Consider the following 21,330-nt stretch of genomic DNA (forward strand, 5'->3'; position numbering starts at 1 on the left):
TTTGCCATTATTTTTAATGACAAAAGCCACAATTATTTTTGCACCTACCTAATATAAAGTAAGGATAATAATAGGACTCTCCTTGCTTACATTAAAGGGTAGAAAATATGCATTCAGATATTAGACAGTTTAAAAGTTTGCAAAATGTTAAGCTCTATGTAATGTTGTTGTTATAATTTAATATAGAAATGAGAGCACAGACATCAAAAGGGGTTTTAAAAACGATGACAGTAACAAGTGTTGGTAAACATATGGAGTACCTGGAATTATTTTATATTGTTAATAGGGTATACATTGATATAAACACTTTTGAGAAATGTTTGCAAAACTTTCTAAACCAAACATACAAATAGCTATGACCCAGTAATTCTATTCCTAAGGGTAGAAATGAGTGCTAATGTCCAACAAAAGGTATGCAGAAATGTCCATAGAAGCCTTTTTTGTAATAGTGAAAACATTAAAAAATATTCATCTACAGTGGAATGGTTAACATGAGTGTGGTATGGCCCTATAATGGACTTTTTAAATTACTATTCTATAATTTAAAAATAATACACAATTGATAATAAGCATGACCTGGGTGAATCTCAGAGATCAGAGGTAGGATGAAAGAAGCCAGATGCAAAAGAGTGTGTACTGCATGACTACATTTATATGAAGTTCAAAAATAGGCAAAACTAACCTAAGATAAGTCGGAATAGTGATTACTCTTGCAAAGGGGTTTTGCCTGGAAGGGGCACAAAGAAACCTGGGATGTTAGAAATGTTCTATATCTTAATCTGGATAGAGGATTACAAGAGTGGTACAGATGTTGATATATATGTAAAAAATCATCAAATTTAAGATTTTTGCATTTTAATGTAAGTTATACTCTAGTTTAAAACAAGTGATAAAAGTGCCAAGAAAAGTACAATTTAGTGTTACAGGAGATCAGAAGAGAGATAATGTTTTCATTTGGAGAATCAATGGAGGCTTCTTCTTGGAAGAAGTAGCACTTGACCCAAGGTAGGTTTCAAGTATGATGAAAAATGGGTCAGAGCTTTCCAGATATAGGGAACAGAGCACAGGCACAGAGGTGGGAAAACATGGAACTTTTAGAGAGAATCGTGAATAGTTCTATTGGGAAGGCTCTTGGAGTAATGAATAAAGTTTTTTGCAAAGGTAGGCTGAGGTCAAGAGGGCTTTATTTTGGAGCATAGACATTGAACTCCACAAGAGCTTTTTGAGTGGAGTTATATAATATTGCCAGAGCTTGCTTCAGGAAGGTTAGATGATAAATTATATCAAGGAGAGAAGGTAACTTGGGTTATCAGTCAAGAACCTTTTATAATATCCATGCATGAGATTGTGAGACCTAAACCAAGCTGGCAGAGGTGGGTAGAATGAGGAAAGATGAGAATGAACTCAGTAAGTTGAAATGACTGGACTTGCAATTAAGTATATCTGAGATGTGATAGAAGGTCAAAGATGAACCTAAGGTTTTGTGCCTGGATGAATGAGAAGTTGGAAAGACAGGTTTGAAACAATGGTGATGAGTTTAATTATGAATATGCTGGGTAGAATATGGAGAGAGAAGAAGGAGAGGGAGGAGAGAGAGAGAGAATGAGAATGAGAGAAGGAAGTTAGAAGTGAGGCTCTGGATCTTAGGGAACCATCAGGGCTTGACTTTGTTTGGGTTCCTACAATATCAGAGCCCTGAAACAAAGACTAGGGTACAAATAGAGTTTTAGGAGGTAATCTTAGAAATCAGAAGCCAATAAGTGGGAAGAGTGAGAAGGAGAAGCCAGAAAAGCTGCGCAGAATGCATGGTTGAACTAGTGGCTGCTGTGGGTAGAGGGATGCAGAGGCAGGACTCTTCTAATAGTGTTTTAAGTTTTGGGTTTCTCTTCCTGCATTCTTTCGTGAATTTTTGAGGAAAAAAAAAAAAAAAAGCAGGCTGGGCACAGTGGCTCACGTCTGTAATCCCAGCACTTTGGGAGGCCAAGGCGGGTGGATCACAAGGTTAGGAGTTTGAGACTAGCCTGGCCGACATAGTGAAACCCCATCTGTACTGAAAATACAAAAAATTAGCGAGGCGTGGTGGCAGGCACCTGTAATCCCAGCTACTTGGAGGCTGAGGCAGGAGAATGGCTTGAACCTGGGAGGTGGAGGTTGCAGTGAGCCGAGATTGCACCATCGTATTCTAGCCTGGGTGACAGTGCAAGACTCCATCTCAAAAAAAAAAAAAAAAAAAAAAAAAGCAACCTTGCTTAAATATAACTATTGTTTTCTAGCACTATTATGAATTTCCCCTTGAAAAATTTCTTGTATTTCTGGGAATTTGGAGTGAGGAGGGGGAGGAAGTTGTCTTCATCTTGATCCAATTTTAGAATGGTTTTTAAATGGAGCAGTTATATATATATTATTCCTGATTGTAAATGTATAATCTATGTTTCACTTCTGTTGGTTTTCAGTATTTAATTTAGTATAAAACATGTTTCCTTCAGAAAATAAACTTATTTATCTTAATTGTCTGACTTTAAAACTTTTTAAATCCAAAAGAATGATTTTTTTAGCATATGGCATAAACATTTATAAATAATTAAAAAGCCAAGACTATTCACAGTTCACTGAAAGCTACTTTGAGAACGTAGCACTAAAACATGTTCTTGCCGAAGGGAGTCATGCTGTATTAACAAAACTCCAGTGTCGTGGCTTACAGCAGCAATCATTTCCTGCTCATGTTGCATATTGACAGATATGGGTCATCTGCAAGTCTGCTCTACATGTCTTCGTTCCAGTACCCAAACTGAAGGAGAAGCCCCTATCCAGGACAGGCTTTACTCCTGGTGGAGGGAAAAGCAAGAGAGTGGAAACCCCTTGCTCAGACATGACAATCATCCAATCTGCTCACATGTCATTAACCAGAGAAGTCACATGACCACTCTTAATGTCAGAGGGGGTGGAGATGCCTCTTCCTCCCAAAGGGACCCCTCACTGCAAGGAATAAGAAGCGTGAATACTTGGGAACAAGAATAAGTCTACTACAATGTTTCACTCAGCTTTAAACTAAAATCTTTCAAATTACAGCTGATAAATATAGGCTTGTCTACAAAGCATTATTCTAGTTTTCTCCTTATATGATCTACAGTATATATTAAAGTATATTTTGAAAATTACATAAATTGGCTTACATATGAGTTAAGATGACCTTGGAAACAATACATGTGAAGAGGTTAGGTTTGTAGCAAATGCCTTGCAAAAATTTTAGTTTATATATATGATGGTTGATTTTATGTGTCAAGTTGACTGGGCAGTAGATGCCCAGAATTACACATTGTTTATAGGCGTGTCTTTGAAGATGGTTCTGGATGAGATTAGCATTGGAATCTGTGGACTCAGTAAAGTAGATTGCCCTCCACAGTGTGGGCAGGCATCATCCAATCCCTTGATGGCTTGAATGGAACAAAAGACAGAGGAAGGAGGAATTTGCCCCCTTGTTCCTGCCTCACTACTTAAGCTAGACATCTCATCTCCTACCCTCAGACTGGGATTTACACCATTGGCTCCCCTGGTTCTCAGTCCTTTGGACAGGGACTGAATTACACTATTGGCTTTCCTGGGTCTCTAGCTTGTAGACAGCAGATTGTGGGACTTCTCAGCCTCCCTAATTCATGAGCCAATTCTTCATAATAAATCATTTATCATTAGAACCCAGACTAATACAGTGCAGCCGTAGAGGAGATAAAGAAGACCCTGGAAACACTAAGAAGAATGAAGTTACAGAAAAAGTGAAGAATCTGTTCACTCCTTTGGAGCTTCCTGTACTTATTTTAATTTGGTTTATTTATACATTATTCTAAATCTATAACATATGGCATAAACACATAAATAATGATGTTAAAAGCTGAGAAAATTCACAGTTCACTAGAAGCTATCTTGAGAATGTTGCACTGAAACCCATTACTGTTCTGGGCGGGGAGTTCAGTTATGTCAATTTCTTAAGATAAAGGACAGAGCAGCCTCTCTGCAGAGAGCCCACCTGCTGGTGGTCTCAAGGCCTTGCTGATTTTGGTGCTTTCCAAGTGGAGGAGAGAACAGGGCTGGGCACTTACTCCAAGACGGCTTCCTCATCACCTCACTGCCCATGGATTTCCCAGCCAGCTTGGCGAGGTATTGTGGTAGAGTGGCTAAAATGTTCCCTGAAAGGTAGTGTTTTCTTTCTTTCTTTTTTTTTTTTTATTATACTTTAAGTTCTAGGATACATGTACACAACGTGCAGGTTTGTTACATATGTATACATGTGCCATGTTGGTGTGCTGCACCCATTAACTCGTCATTTACATTAGGTATCTCTCCTAATGCTATCCCTCGCCTTCCCCCAACCCCATGACAGGCTCCAGTGTGTGATGTTCCCCACCTTGTGTCCAAGTGTTCTCATTGTTCAGTTCTCACCTATGAGTGAGAACATGCAGTGTTTGGTTTTCTGTCCTTCTGATAGTTTGCTCAGAATGATGGTTTCCAGCTTCTTCCATGTCCCTACAAAGAACATGAACACATCCTTCTTTATGGCTGCATAGTATTCCATGGTGTATATGTGCCACATTTTCTTAATCCAGTCTATCACTGATGGAAATTTGGGTTGGTTCCAAGTCTTTGTTATTGTGAATAGTGCCACAACAAACATACGTGTGCATGTGTCTTTATAGCAGCATGATTGGTAATCCTTTGGGTATATACCCAGTAATGGGATGGCTGGGTCAAATGGTATTTCTAGTTCTAGATCCTTGAGGAATCGCCACACTGTCTTCCACAATGGTTGAACTAGTTTACAATCCCACCAACAGTGTAAAAGTGTTCCTATTTCTCCACATCCTCTCCAGCACCTGTTGTTTCCTGACTTTTTAATGATTGCCATTCTACCTGGTGTGAGATGGTATCTCATTGTGGTTTTGATTTGCATTTCTCTGATGGCCAGTGATGATGAGCATTTTTTCATGTGTCTTTCGGCTGCATAAATGTCTTCTTTTGAGAAGTGTCTGTTCATATCCTTTGCCCACTTCTTGATGGGGTTGATTTTTTCTTGTAAATTTGTTTAAGTTCTTTGTAGATTCTGGATATTAGCCATTTGTCAGATGGGTAGATTGCAAAAATTTTCTCCCATTCTGTAGGTTGCCTGTTCACTCTGATGGTAGTTTCTTTTGCTGTGCAGAAGCTCTTTAGTTTAATTAGATCCCATTTGCCAGTTTTGGCTTTTGTTGCCATTGCTTTTGGTATTTTAGTCATGAACTCCTTGCACATGCCTATGTCCTGAATGGTATTGCCTAGGTTTTATTCTAGGGTTTTTATGGTTTTAGGTCTAACATGTAAGTCTTTAATCCATCTTGAATAAATTTTAGTATAAGGTGTAAGGAAGGGACCCAGTTTCAGCTTTCTACTTATGGCTAGCCAGTTTTCCCAGCACCATTTATTAAATAGGGAATCCTTTCCCCATTGCTTGTTTTTCTCAGGTTTGTCAAAGATCAGATAGTTGTAGATGTGTGGTATTATTTCTGAGGGCTCTGTTCTGTCCCATTGGTCTATATCTCTGTTTTGGTGCCAGTACCATGCTGTTTTGGTTGCTGTAGCCTTGTAGTGTAGTTTGAAGTCAGGTTGTGTGATGCCTCCAGCTTTGTTCTTTTGGCTTAGGATTGTCTTGGCAATGTGGGCTCTTTTTTGGTTCCATATAAACTTTAGTTTTTTTTCCCAATTCTGTGAAGAAAGTCATTGGTAGCTTGATGGGGATGGCATTGAATCTATAAATTACCTTGGGCAGTATGGCCATTTTCACGATATTGATTCTTCCTATCCATGAGCATGGAATGTTCTTCCATTTGTGTTTTTATGTCCTCTTTTATTTTGTGGAGCAGTGGTTTGCAGTTCACCATGAAGAGGTCCTACACATCCCTTGTAAGTTGGATTCCTAGGTATTTTATTCTCTTTGAAGCAATTGTGAATGGGAATTCATTCATGATTTGGCTCTCTGTCTGTTATTGGTGTACAGGAATGCTTGTGATTTTTGCACATTGATTTTGTATCCTGAGATTTTGCTGAAGTTGCTTATCAGTTTAAGTAGATTTTGGGCTGAGACGATGGGGTTTTCTAAGTATATGATTATGTCGTCTGCAAACAGGGACAATTTGACTTCCTCTTTTCCTAATTGAATACCCTTTATTTCTTTCTCCTGCCTGATTCCCCTGACCAGAACTTCCAACACTATGTTGAATAGGAGTGGTGAGAGAGGGCATCCCTGTCTTGTGCCAGTTTTCAAACGGAATGCTTCCAGTTTTTGCCCATTCAGTATGATATTGGCTGTGGGTTTGTCCTAAATAGCTCTTATTATTTTGAGATACATTCCATCAATACTTAGTTTATTGAAAGTTTTGGGTATGAAGGGCTGTTGAAGTTTGTCGAAGGCCTTTTCTGCATCTATTGAGATAATCATGTGGTTTTTGTCTTTGGTTCTGTTTATATGATGGATTACGTTTATTGATTTGCATATGTTGAACCAGCCTTGCATCCCAGGGATGAAGCCAACTTGATCGTGGTGGATAAGCTTCTTGATGTGCTGTTGGATTCAGTTTGCCAGTATTTTATTGAGGATTTTTGCATCAATGTTCCTCAGGGATATTGGTCTAAAATTCTCTTTTTTTGTTGTGTGTCTGCAGGCTTTGGTATCAGGATGTTGCTGGCCTCATAAAATGAGTTAGGGAGGATCCCTCTTTTTCTGTTGATTAGAATAGTTTCAGAAGGAATGATACCAACTCATGTTTGTACCTCTGGTAGAATTCGGCTGTGAATCCATCTGGTCCTGGACTTTTTTTGGTTGGTAGGCTATTAATTATTGCCTCAATTTCAGAGCCTGTTATTAGTCTATTCAGGGATTCAACTTCTTCCTGGTTTAGTCTTGGGAGGGTGTATGTGTCCAGGAATTTATCCGTTTGTTCTAGATTTTCTAGTTTATTTGAGTAGAGGTGTTTATATTATTCTCTGATGGTAGTTTGTATTTCTGTGGGATCTGTGGTGATATCCCCTTATCATTTTTTTTGCATCTATTTGATTCTTCTCTTTTTTCTTCTTTATTAGTCTTGCTAGCTGTCTATCAATTTTGTTGATCTTTTCAAAAACCAGCTCCTGGATTGATTGATTTTTTGAAGGGTTTTTTGTGTCTCTATCTTCTTCAATTCTGCTCTGATCTTAGTTATTTCCTGCCTTCTGCTAGCTTTGAATGTGTTTGCTCTTGCTTCTCTAGTTCTTTTAATTGTGATGTTAGGGTGTCAATTTTAGATCTTTCCTGCTTTCTCTCATGGGCATTTAGTGCTATAAATTTCCCTCTACTCACTGCTTTAAATGTGTCCTAGAGATTCTGGTACGTTGTGTCTTTGTTCTCATTGGTTTCAAAGAACATCTTTATTTCTGCCTTCATTTTGTTATGTACCCAGTAGTCATTCAAGAGCAGGTTGTTCAGTTTCCATGTAGTTGAGCGGTTTTGAGTGAGTTTCTTAATCCCGAGTTCTAGTTTGATTGCACGGTGGGCTGAGAGACAGTTTGTTATAATTTCTGTTCTTTTACATTTGCTGAGGAGTGCTTTACTTCCAACTATGTGGTCAATTTTGGAATAAGTGCGATATGGTGCTGAGAAGAATGTATATTCCATTGATTTGGGGTGGAGAGTTCTGTAGATGTCTATTAGGTCTGCTTGGTGCTGAGCTGAGTTCAAATCCTGGATATCCTTGTTAACTTTCTGTCTCGTTGTTCTGCCTAATGTTGACAGTGGGATGTTAAAGTTTCCCATTATTAATGTGTGGGAGTCTAAGTCTCTTTGTAGGTCTCTAAGGACTTGCTTTATGAATCTGGGTTCTCCTGTATTGGGTGTATATATATTTAGGATAGTTAGCTCTTGTTGCATTGATCCATTTACCATTATGTAATGGCCTTCTTTGTCTCTTTTGATCTTTGTTGGTTTAAAGTCTGTTTTATCAGAGACTAGGATTGCAACCCCTGCTTTTTTGTTTTGTTTTGTTTTCCAATTGCTTGGTAGATCTTCCTCCATCCCTTTATTCTGAGCCTATGTGTGTCTCTACACATGAGAGGGATCTCCTGAATACAGCACACCGATGGGTCTTGACTCTTTATCCAATTTGCCAGTCTGTGTCTTTTAATTGGAGCATTTCACCCATTTACATTTATGGTTAATATCGTTATGTGTGAATTTGATCCTGTCATTATGATGTTAGCTGGTTATTTTGCTCGTTAGTTGATGCAGTTTCTTCCTAGCATCGATGGTCTTTACAATTTGGCATGTTTTTGCAGTGGCTGGTACTGGTTGTTCCTTTCCATGTTTAGTGCTTCCTTCAGGAGCTCTTGTAAGGTAGGCCTGGTGTTGACAAAATCTCTCAGCATTTGCTTGTCTGTAAAGGATTTTATTTCTGCCTCACTTATGAAGCTTAGTTTGGCTGGATATGAAATTCCAGGTTGAAAATTCTTTTCTTTAAGAATGTTGAATATTGGCCCCCACTCTCTTCTAGCTTGTAGAGTTTGTGCTGAGAGATCCGCTGTTAGTCTGATGGGTTTCCCTTTGTGGGTAACCCGACCTTTCACTCTGGCTGCGCTTAACATTTTTTCCTCATTTCAACTTTGGTGAAACTGGTAATTATGTGTCTTGGAGTTGCTCTTCTTGAGGAGTATCTTTGTGGCATTCTCTGTGTTTCCCGAATTTGAATGTTGGCCTGCCTTGCTAGATTGGGGAAGTTCTTCTGGATAATATCCTGAAGAGTGTTTTCCAAGTTGGTTCTATTCTCCCTGTCGCTTTCAGGTACACTAATCAGATGTAGATTTGGTCTTTTCACATACTCCTATATTTCTTGGAGTCTTTGTTCGTTCCTTTTTACTCTTTTTTCTCTAAACTTCTCTTCTCGCTTCATTTCATTCATCTGATCTTCAATTACTGATACCCTTTCATCCACTTGATCAAGTCAGCTACTGAAGCTTGTGCATGCGTCACATAGTTCTCGTGCCATGGTTTTCAGTTCCATCAGGTCATTTAAGGTCTTCTCTATGCTGTTTATTCTAGTTAGCCATTCATCTAATCTTATTTCAAGGTTTTTATCTTCTTTGAGATGGGTTTGAACATCCTCCTTTAGCTTGGGGAAGTTTGTTATTACCTATCGGCTGAACCCTTCTTCTCTCAACTCGTCAAAGTCATTCTTCGTCCAGCTTTGTTCCGTTGCTAGTGAGGAGCTGAGTTCCTTTGGAGGAGAAGAGGTGCTCTGATTTTTAGAATTTTCAGCTTTTCTTCTCTGGTTTCTCCCCATCTTTGTGGTTTTATCTCCATTTGGTCTTTGATGATGGTGACGTACAGATGGGGTTTTGGTGTGGATGTCCTTTCTGTCTGTTAGTTTTCCTTCTAACAGTCAGGACCCTCAGCTGCAGGTCTGCTGGAGTTTGCTGGAGGTCCATTGCAGACCGTTTGCCTGGGTATCACCAGCAGAGGCTGCAGAACAGCAAACATTGCAGAATGGCAAATGTTGCTGCCTGATCCTTCCTCTGGAAGCTTGGTCTCAGAGGGGCACCTGGCTGTAGGAGGTGTCTGTTGGCCCCTACTGGGATGTGCCTCCTAGTTAGGCTACTCGGGGGTCAGGGCCCAGTTAAGGAGGCAGTCTGTCTGTTCTCAGATCTCAAACTCTGCTGGGAGAACCACTGCTCTCTTCAAAGCTATCAGACAGGGATGTTTAAGTCTGCAGAAGTTTCTGCTGCCTTTTGTTCAACTATGCCCTGCCCCCAGTGGTGGAGTCTACAGAGGCAGGCAGGCCTCCTTGAACTCCGGTGGGCTCCACCCAGTTTGAGCTTCCAGGCCACTTTGTTTACCTACTCAAGCCTCAATAATGGTGGACACCCCTCCCCCAGCCTCGCTGCCCCCTTGCAGTTCGATCTCAGACTGCTGTGCTAGCAGTGAGAGAGGCTCCGTGGGCGTGGGACCCTCCAAGCCATGCATGGGATATAATCTCCTGGTGTGCCATTTGCTAAGCCCATTGGAAAAGCACAGTATCAGGGTGGGAGTGTCCCGACTTTCCAGGTACCATCTGTCACGGCTTCCCTTGACTAGGAAAGGGAATTCCCTGACCCCTTGCACTTCCCAGGTGAGGTGATGCCCCGCCCTGCTTCAGCTCACGCTCTGTGGGCTGCACCCACTGTCCAGCAAGCCCCAGTGAGATGAACCCAGTACCTCAGTTGGAAATGCAGAAATCACCCATCTTCTGTGTCGCTCATGCTGGGAGCTGTAGACTGGAACTGTTCCTATTCGGCCATCTTGGAACCTCCTCCCTGTTGTGTTTTTTCCTGAAAGGTAGTGTTAAGAACTCATTTTTAATGTAGTGAGGCTTCCAGGGAAGAGCCATACTTGGAAATCTGAGTCAGTAAATATGACTGTGGAAGGAGGTGTCCTACCCCAGATTTGAAGATGGAAAAGCAGAGAGAAGTTGTGTTTGGTGTTACTGGAGATTCCTGCTTTCTCCTGGTCCTCACTTCTTGAGGATATCCTGCAGTCACTTTTTCAAGGTAACCTCACCTCTGAGCCAGGTGTAGGCACACTCCTGATATGCTGACAGTGGCCAATAGTTTGAGGAAGACCTGACCCTGCTTCTGACTTACAACATAGAGGACTCATTGTGTTAGTGAGGGGACATGAGACTGATGAAGAAAGGCAGGTGCCTCAGTGCCCAGGACAGGGGCCACATGGCAAAGACCAGTAACAGGAGTTGCCTGGGTTGTGCATCACAAAGGAGCCATTGGCTGTGCCAGCACCTTTGGCAAGAAGAGTTTGTGATCCACCCTGAGAACCTGCTAGATGAAGGATAGACCTCCAGGGAGGGTTTCATAAACTGTTCATATTAGGGCTTGAGGGGAGGTGAGAGGAATTGTCCATACCTTCTCCACAGTTCTACCTTGGGCTGGAGGCCTGAGAAATGCCTGCCTTCTGTACCTCCACAGACTGTTCTTCATCCTAGCATGGGCCCTGGATGCTGGGGAAGAATGACCTGATGGGGAGATGGAGATGGGATTTTTAGCATGAATTTGAACCAGAAACTGTCAGCAAATCTTAACCAGATCACTTGGGTGTCATGAAACATAGAAATGAGAGGGACCCAACCACTTGAACAGATATGGTATGGTGCACTTGAGATAATAGATGGAGAACTGTGTTGAGCTTTTTAGAAGAAAGATTTCATATAAACTTTATTGCCTGTTACCTTATTATCTGTTGGATTTCATTTTCATATACTTCAAAGGAATGGATATTAGCCAAACATAGGATAAAATTATGCCGGCTCATTTTGGCTTACTGTAACCACAAAGCCAATACATTACAATTTTTTTTTTTTTCCTGAGACGGAGTCTTGCTCTGTTGCTCAGGGTGGAGTGCAATGGCATGATCTCGGCTCACTGTAACCTCTGCTTCCCAGGTTCAAGCAATTCTCCTGCCTCAACCTCCCAAGTAGCTGGGATTACAGGCATACGCCACCATGCCTGGCTAATTTTTGTATTTTTAGTAGAGATGGGGTTTCACCGTGCTGGCCAGGCTGGTCTCGAACTCCTGACCTTGTGATCTGCCTGCCTCGGCCTCCCAAAGTGCTGGGATTACAGGCATGAGCCACCATGCACGGCCAATTATAATTTTTCAATAGATATTTAGCAAATAGCTTGATACCTGGTTTGTTGCATAGAATTTATTGTTCCATTACCACAGTGCCAGCTAATTACTTCTCATAACTGCTTTCTAACATATTGTATGCCTTATTCTTAAAGTATCTACTGATGAGTTACTAATTTATATATTTATAGAGGCCTATCAATGTATTATTATTTGTAATTCATCTTCTGCTTGTCTAGTCTAGGTGTCATCAGGTGAGTTTCTTTGGAATGTTTTACTTACTCCAAAGTTACAGCACCAAGTCTTCTGGTGGGCTCCTTAGCTCACTATTGCAAATCCTAAACCTGTTGTCTCTGACTTCCTAGAATCAATAGCTATAGAAACCAAGTGATCAACTTAAGACGCTCTTAATTGCAAATAACAGAAGCAGATTAAACAGTAGAGAAAATTTATTACCTTGCCTAACATGAAGTCTCCAAAGTGAGTTGTTCTAGAGCTGGTTAACTTGGGTGGCTGAGCAGTATTCTCTGGGGTTCTAGTTCTTTCTCTTTATTCCACCATTCTCAGTGTGTTTGGCTTTTGTAGTCAGACTTGTCCTCTTGTGGTTGCCAGGATGGCTGTAACACGACCACGTATCCCGCCTTCACACAACAGTAACCAAACTCCAGAAAAGGTAAAAGGGACATATGGCATGTCACTCCCCCCTTTTTTTGTCTTTTATAAGAGTAGGGAAGTATTTCCTACAAGATTCCAGCAGACTTCCCTTATGTCTCATTGATGTTAGAAAAATTTCAAAAAACATGGAAGAGACAAAAGATATTAGCGGATATTTTTCCATTGCAGTGCTGGACTTAACTTTCTATTATCTGGGCTACTTCCTAACTCTGTGGAGGCTTGAATATTTTTGTCCAGCAGAGATGCAAATAATTTCTGTCCAGTAGAACAGATATCCCTGGTGATGATGGTTTATGGCCTTGTTGGGCATTAACCAGTTTTGTATCTAACTCAGCAATCATATCCCCCTGCCACATTCAGCCCCTACACCCCCCACTTCCTTTACCTAACAGGTCTGAGGAGGGCTGAGCCTCCCCAGAGGCTCATGGGGTTCTGGTGTCAAGGGAGAAGAGGAGGAGAATGGTTATTGGGTAGGCATTTCACAGTTCCTGCCACACCAAGAGAACCCCAAGAGTAGGCATAGAGAAAGCCAGGTTTCATTTAACACAGTTAGTAAATACTGTTGTTCTCTTTTTAAATCAGTTAAGAAGTCAGCAGCATACTCATGTACAGCATAGGTCTAGGTATCGTGGGAATGTAAGAAGGCATTAGAAAATAGTTATTAAATAGCAAAGTTTTTATAGATAAACAGACCTACGTGAGAATAGTGGTTTATAGAGTCAAAGAGACCTCAGTTTGAACCAATAGGCTATATAACATTGGGCAAGTTATTTGGCCTTTCTAGGCCTTGATTTCCTCATCTCCAGATTGGGCATAACAGTAAAAAAATAGTAGTATAGTGCTTAGGATTATAGCATCTGGGGTTATGGACCTCAAGATGAAGTGGCCTAGTGTTGCATTGTCTGGTTTTGCTCTTCTCTTTTCTCTCTATTCTTAGAAACATACTTATTCCTCTCTAATCCACTAAAGGGTTAAAGAGGCTAAAGATTATTTGCATTAGGGGAAATTCTCACTATCATATCCAATTCTTCACTTTATATGCTGATTTTATAGGCCCGGTTGAGTTTCTGCCCATTTGTGTCCTATAAAGTAAACTATATGATCTTTATGAGTGACTTTTCTTTAAAATGTTCTTAGTCAGAATTTGCTTAGTCAGAATAAAGCTGGATGGTTGAGGCCTGAACACTTTACAAAGGTAACATTATTACACTTGTATTATCATTAATTCTAATGGTAAAAATTATTTTTATAATTGATATTTCTGGTTTTAATTAATAATAGTAATATTAATTTGGTGGGCATGTAACTGAGAGTGATCATTTACTGAGAGAGATGTTTCCTTTTGACCAGGTGAATGTCTTTATTGGTAATTATTTACAATTATAAATAATTCTTTAGTAAAGTGACAGTGGTTAGGTTTCCCTTCTGCCATCTCTTACAGTCGCTGATGTACTTAAAAAAAACTCTCTAACCTGAGTGTAAGCATTATGAGATACATAGCCTTGTCTTATGAATCTTTATATCTGTCACATTATGTAGTACAGCACATAACATCTAGTTGGCACTCAATAATTGTTTTTTGGATTAACGAATGAGTCCCACTAGATAGTATTCATCTTTGTACCAAGGATAGTGTTTTAAAAACCAACATGCATTTATTGAGCATCTCCTGTGAGTAAAGAACTGTGAAGAGGAAGAGATGATATTAATAGAAATGTGGCTCAAGCATTTGCTAAGGCTGCCAGAAGCATTGGTAGGGCCAGATCTTGAAATCTCTAGCAGGCCACATATAGAACTGTAGACTCTATTCTGGAAGCAGTGCAGAGCCATTGAAGGACTTAAGTTGGTGTTTAAAGGACAGATTTTCATTTTATAAAGCCACAACCCCATTTCTGACCTAAGGCTCAAGAATACTGCTCCCAGACTGGGTTCTTCTATTTAAGCAGGGGGACAGATACACTGCAGTCAATTTCTTCTTAAAGACTTTGACTCCAATTGTGTCCTTCTTTTCTATTATTTTTATTCAGGATTTCAGTTCTACTTCCTTTATGTACCCCACAAATTATTAATTAGTGCTACCATTATTATTGGTTTACAAGCCAAAACTAGTTTAGATTTCCCCACTTTTATCAGTCTCTTGGTTCACCACTTCTTCTTCCACCCCATATCTTCCTTCTGTGGTCATTTTTTTTCCTCCCTAAAACAAATCCTTAAGTTACATGAATGATAAACACTCAGTTTCTTTGTTTGTTTGTTTGAAAATGTTTTTATTTTTTCCTCATCCTTTTATAATAGTTTAGCTACTATTTCAGCTAAATATGTATTATTATTTAGCTATTATTAAAAATGAAATTCCAGATTGACAGATTTTTATCTGACATTTTGAAAATATTATCTCACTGTCTTCTGGATTCTGTTATTGATGTTAAGTCACTTTCCATCTAACAGACATTCTTATTAAGGTAATATCTTTTCTTTCAGTTGATTCTCAACATCTTTGTCCTTGGTGTTTTCCAATATTACAGTGTTATGTCTACTTGCGGATTTTTGTTTTAAATTCTGCTTGGGATTTCTTTTGCTTCTGAGCTTGTGAATTCATGAAAACTTCTAAATTCTGAAAATACCTCGTCATTCTCTCTTTGAATTTTGCTTCTCCCCTGTTCTCCTTTTACAATGCTTAAAGATGTATGTTAGACCATCACATTCTGTTCTTCATTGCTATGCACTCCTTCTAGGAATCCATTTATATATATATTAGAACTTTAAGCCTGTATTTCAGATGTCTCTTATACTCTTTTCTATGTTTTCTTTTTCTTTCTTTCTTTCTTTTTTTTTGAGACAGAGTCTCACTCTTGTTGCACAGGCTGGAGTGCAGTGGCACGATCCTGGCTCACTGCAACCTCCGCCTCCCATGTTCAAGCAATTATCCTGCCTCAGCCTCCTGAGTAGCTGGAATTACAAGTGCCTGCCACCATGCCCGGCCAATTTTTGTACTTTTAGCAGAGATGGGCTTCATCATGTTGGCCATGCTGGTCTTGAACTCCTGACCTCAGGTGATCCACCCACCTCGGCCTCCCAAAGAGCTGGGATTAAAGGCGTGAGCCACTGTGCCTAGCCTTTTCTATGTTTTTAATCTTTTTTTCTTTTTGCACCTCAGTTGAAATACTTTTCACTAACCGTTATTCCAGTTTCTAAATCCTCTCTTCTGCTGTGTCTAATTTCATTTCAAACATATGCACTAAATTCTTAATTTTAGTAAAATTTTGTTTCAGTTTTAGAATTTCCATTTGATTCCTAGAAAATATATATATATATGCACTCCTTCTAGTGCATATAAAAAAATATATATTTTCTGTATAGAAAATATATAGAATCTAGCTCTCTATTGAAATTCTCCATTGTGTCAGTTATTTTCTTGAGCAATAATCATGGTTATTTTCAAATCCTTGTCCAATAATTTCAATAGGTGGATCACTTGTGTATTTATTTCTATATCTCTTTTTTCTTTTGGTTTTTAATCATTTGATCTTATCTTGTGGCATGCCTGGTAGTTTTTGAGTGAATGCTGAACAATATATGTGAAATATTGAGAGATGTTAGATGATATTACTTTTCTCTGGAAAGATTTATTTTTTTTTTCTCTACCTGACAGTTATATTTAGGGCAGATCACCTTGATCTAATGAGGAACTGAAATAGTTTAACTGTAGGCTGTAGGCTTTTGGAGGGTTGGTCTATTTTCAGTTTGCCTTTATTTCTATGAAGAAGTTTTTCAGAGCTTTCAGCTGAAGGGTTTAGTTTTTTACTAAGATACCTCTTCCTTTGTGGACCCTGAAATCCAAGTTTATTGAATCTACTCAAAGCTCTGATTAAAAATTTAAAATAAACTTTATTTTTTAAAGCAGTTTTAGGTTCACAGCAAAATTGAGTGGAAGGTACAGAGATTTCCCTTATACCCCCTGCTCCCACACATGCATTGCCTCCCCTGTTATCAGCATTGCTACCAGTCATACATTTGTTATAACAGATGAACCTACATTGACAGATCATTATCATCAAAGTCTATAGTTTACATTAGGGTTCATTCTTAGTGCTATACATTCTTTGAGTTTGGGCACATGTATGACATGTACCCATCATTTTAGTATCATAAAGTTGTTGCATGGCCCTAAAAATTCTCTGTGCTCTCCTTACTCATTCTTCCCTCCCTCTTAAACCCTGGCAACCACTTATCTTTTTGTTGTCTCCATAGTTTTAACATTTTCCAGATTATCATGTAGCTGGAATCATATATAGATTTCTCAGGCTGACTTCTTTCACTTAGTAGTATGCATTTAAGTTTCTTCCATGTCTTTTCATGCCTTAATAGCTCATATCTTCTTAGCACTAAATAATATTCTATTGTGTGCATGTACCATGGTTTATTTAACCATTCACCTACTGAAGGACACTTTTGTTGCTTTCAAGTTTTGGCAATTATGAATAAAGCTGCTATAAACACCATTGTGCAGGTTTTTGTGTGGACATAGTTTTTAATTCATTTGAATAAATACCAAGGAACATGATTGCTGGATTATGTGATAAGCATTTGTATCATTTTGTAAGAAACTGCCAAACTGTCTTCCAAAGTGGCTGAACCATTTTGTATTCCCACTAGCAGCGAATGAGAGTTTCTGTTACTCCACATCCTTGTGAGCATTTGGTGTTGTCAGTGTCTGGATTTGGGCCATTCTAATAGGTGTGTAGTGGTACTTCATTGTTGTTTTAATTTGCATTTCTCTGATGACATATGATGTAAAACATCTTTTCAGGTTTATTTGCCTTTTGTATATCATCTTTGGTTAGGTGTCTGTTAAGGTCTTTGGCCCATTTTAAAACCAGATTATTTTCTTATTGTTGAGTTTTAATAGTTCTTTGTATATTTTGGATAACAGTCTTTTTTTTTTTTTTTTTTTTTTTGAGTCTGAGCCTCACTCTGTCACGCAGGCGTGTCAGAGTTGCAATCTTGGCTCACTGCAAGCTCCACCTCCCGGGTTCATGCCATTCTCCCGCCTCAGCCTCCCAAGTAGCTGGGACTACAGGCGCCCACCACCACACCTGGCTAATTTTATTTTTGTATTTTTAGTAGAGATGGGGTTTCACCACGTTAGCCAGGATGGTCTCGATCTCCTGACCTTGTGATCTGCCCGCCTCAGCCTCCCAAAGTGCTGGGATTACAGGCTTGAGCCACTGCACCCAGCCAACAGTCTATCAGATACGTCTTTTGCAAATATTTTCTCCCAGTCTGTGGCTTATCTTTTTATTCCTTGACAGTGTTTTCTTACAGAGCAGAAATTTTTTATTTTAATAAAGTCTAGCTTCTCAATTCTTTCATGGATTGTGACTTTGGTGTTATATTTAAAAAGTTATCACCAAACTTAAAATCATCTAGATTTTATCACATATTATTTTCTAGCAGTTTTATAGTTTTACATTTTTTAGGCCTATGATTCATTTTTGAGTTAATTTTTGCAAAGGCTGTAAGGTCTGTGTCTGGATTCATCTATTGTATATGAATGCCCAGTTGTTCCAGCACCATTTGTTGAAACGACTGTGTTCCATTGCATTGCCTTTGCTTCTTTGTCAAAGATCAGTTGACTGTATTCATGCAGTTTTATTTCTGGGCTCTCTATTCTGTTTTATTGATTTTTTTCTCTCCAATACTGTACTGTCTTAATTACTGTACTTTATAGAAAGTCTTGACATCAGGTAGTATCAGTCCTCCAACATTGTTGTTCTCCTTCAAAAGACCCAATATTATGGGTCTTTTGCCTTTCCATACAAATTTTAGAATCTGTTTATCAATGTCTACAAAATAACTTCCTGGGATTTTGATTGGGGTTACATTGCATCTATTGATCAATTTGGAAAGAATCCATATCTTGACAATATTGAGTCTACCTATCCATGAACATGGATTATTTTTCCATTTATTTAGTTCTTCTTTGATTTTTTTTCATTACAGTTGTGTAGCTTTCCTCATATAGATCTTGTACATATTTTATTAGATTTATACCTAAGTGTTTCATTTCAGGGGTACTAATGTAAATATAGTTTGATATAAATGTCAAATTCTACTTGTTCATTGCTGGTATATAGGAAAGCAATTGATTTTTGTGTATCAACCTTGTATTCTGCAACATTGCAGAATTAATTCCAGGAGGTTTTTTTAATTGATTCTTTTGGATTTTCTACTTAGCTGATCATGTCATCTTTGAACAGAGAGTTTGTTTTTTCCTTTCCCATCTCTATTCCTTTTACACTTCCTTTTCTTGTTTTACTTAATTAGGTAGGACTTTCAGTATAATGTTGAAAATAAATGATTAGAGGGGACATTTTTCCCTTGTTCCTGATATCAGCAGAAAAACTTCAGGGTTCTCATTGTAAAGTGTGATGTTAGCTGTAGGTTTGTTATAAATATTCCCTATTTCTAGTTTATTAGAGTTATTGTCATGAATGGGTATTGGATTTTGTCAATTGCTTTTTCTGCATCTATTGATTTTTTCATGTGATTTTTCTTCTTTATTCTGTCGATGTGATGGATTACATTAATTGACTTTCAAGTGTTAAAGCAGCCTTGCATACCTAGTATAAATCCCACTTGGTCGTGGTGTATAATTCTCCTGACACAATGTTGGATATATATATGTATATTTTTTGGACAACATCTCGCTCTGTCACCCAGGCTGGAGTGCAGTGGGGTGATCTCAGCTCACTGCTACCTCTGTCTCTCGGGTTCAAGCGATTCTCCTGCCACAGCCTCACAGGTAGCTGGGATTACAGGCCCCTGCCACCATGCCCAGCTAACTTTTGTATTTTTAGTAGAGACGGAGTTTCACCATGTTGGCCAGGCTGATGTCGAACTCCTGACCCCAGGTGATCCACCCACCTCGGCTTCCCAAAGTGCTTGGACCACAGGAATGAGCCGCCACGCCTGGCCTACAATGTTGGATTTGATTTGCTAATATTTCAGTGAGGATTTTTTCATCTACATTCATCAGAGATACTGGTTTTTAGTTTTCTTTTCTTGTAATGTCTTTGTTTGGTTTTAATGTTAGGATGATGCTGACATCTTAAAATGAGTTAGGGAGTATTTCCTCTGCTTTTATTTTCTGAAAGAGATTATAGATATTTGGTGTAATTTCTTCCTTAAATATTTGGTAGAATTCGCCAGTGAACCCATCTGGGCCTGGTGTTTTTTATTTGGAAACTTACTAATTATTGATTGAATGTATTTAATGAAGATGGGCCTATTTGTCTACTTCTTGTATGATTTTTGGCAGCTTGTGTCTTTGAAGGAATTGGTTCTTTTAATCTAGGTTATCAAATTTGTGGTTATAGATTGTTAATAGTATTGCTTTTTTATTCTTTTAATGTCCACGGAATCCGTAGTGACGCCCTCTCTTTCATTTTTGATTTTAATAGTTTTTGTCTTCTATCTTTTTGTTTTACTTAGGCTGGCTAGAGGCTAGTTGATTTTATTGATCTTTTCAAAGAACCAGTTTTATTTTTATTGATATTCTCTATTGGTTTCTTGTTTTCAATTTTATTATTTCTGCTGTAATATTTCTCCTTACTTTTGGTTTAATTTGCTTTTCTTTTCTAGTTTTCTATGGTGGAAGCTTAGATAACTGATTTTAGATCTTTCTTTTTTTCTAATATATATATTGAGTGCTGTAAATTTCCCTCTAAGCACTGCTTTTGCTATATTGCACAAATTTTGATAAAGTGTGTTTTCATTTTCATTTAGTTCAAAATATTTTAAAATTTCTCTTGAGAGTTCTTCTTCATTGTTTAGAAGTGTGTGGTTTTATATTCACATATTTTGGGATTTTCCAGTTAGCTTTCTGTTATTAATTTCTAGTTTGATTCCATTTTGATGTGAGAGCAGAAATGGTATGATTTCTCTTCTTTCAAATTTGTTAATGTTTTATGGCCTAGAATGACTTTCAGTTTCTTTTTGAATAATTCCCAGGGATTTTTTTTCATTTTTATGTGAGCTCAACTGTGCATATATGAAGATACTTTATTCGGCATTTTAGTTTTTTTATGCAAAGATTTTCAAGTTTTCTAGTTCTTCATAATTCCACAAAATAAAGGTCTTAACTGACATAATTTACATTACTGACTTATAGTCAGATTTAATAAATGTTACCTATTCTTAAATATCATCAACAACGTTATTATTTTCACAAGTATACAAAACTTGGACATTTGGGTAATAATAGATTACAAACTGGTCTATCAATTGAGGATATGGTTACTGGATATAGTACTATGTAGATTATGCTACAAAAACATAATAAAATATAGCCTATTGAAATAGTTGAAAGCATATCACCCTTCTCCAAACTACATGTTCCCCAACCTTTAAAGTCTTTATTTTAAAACTTTTGTTTCCTCAGGGAAACTGGAAAGTGTTGTGGCTTTGTAGCTTCTAAACATTGAAAGATATATCTATGGGAGTATATATTTATGTGTAAATCATGTGCAACAATATATATTATTTACATGGGGATTTAAAAATGTTATATTCTGCATGAAGTTGTATATCTTTTTTGCCTTTTGTAGGAGGATACTTCATCGAGACTTAAAGTCAAAGAATATATTTCTGAAAAATAATCTACTTAAAATTGGTAAGATTTTAAAAAGTGTGAATTCCAAAAACACAGAACAGTATATTCTAGATATTATCATATCAAATTGAAGTAAATGGTACATGGAAGTATTAGAGTAATCATTGGTTTATTTAAATTTCTCAAATTTTTAAGTACATGTGCTGCTGAAACGAACACTAAATTTCTCAGGTTTCTTACCTGATGGGCCCAACAAAACCTAATTGTTTTGTTTCTGAGTATCTGATATAAATTGAGGTATACAAATTTACCACATATTTGATAGATTTTTCAAATATACTTTGAGTTCACTGTTTCATGCCAGGCACTTTAC

At 38.2% G+C, this 21,330-nt stretch overlaps 1 protein-coding gene across 34 annotated transcripts in view; it reads left to right on the forward strand.

Annotated features, from left to right (window-relative positions):
• NEK11 (NIMA related kinase 11) overlaps positions 1–21,330 on the forward strand; it is a 323,672-nt gene that overhangs the window by 85,623 nt on the left and 216,719 nt on the right. For 28 of the 34 annotated variants that reach the window (XM_063704183.1, XM_063704189.1, XM_063704181.1 and 25 more), the window contains one exon: positions 20,953–21,017. The exons of the other annotated variants lie outside the window; for them this stretch is intronic. In XM_063704183.1, coding sequence (XP_063560253.1) covers positions 20,953–21,017 — 65 coding nt within the window. The remainder of the gene's footprint in view (positions 1–20,952; positions 21,018–21,330) is intronic. 34 annotated transcript variants of the gene reach the window in all.

Source organism: Gorilla gorilla, chromosome 2, assembly GCF_029281585.2.
Source record: "Gorilla gorilla gorilla isolate KB3781 chromosome 2, NHGRI_mGorGor1-v2.1_pri, whole genome shotgun sequence".
NCBI lineage: Eukaryota > Metazoa > Chordata > Mammalia > Primates > Hominidae > Gorilla > Gorilla gorilla.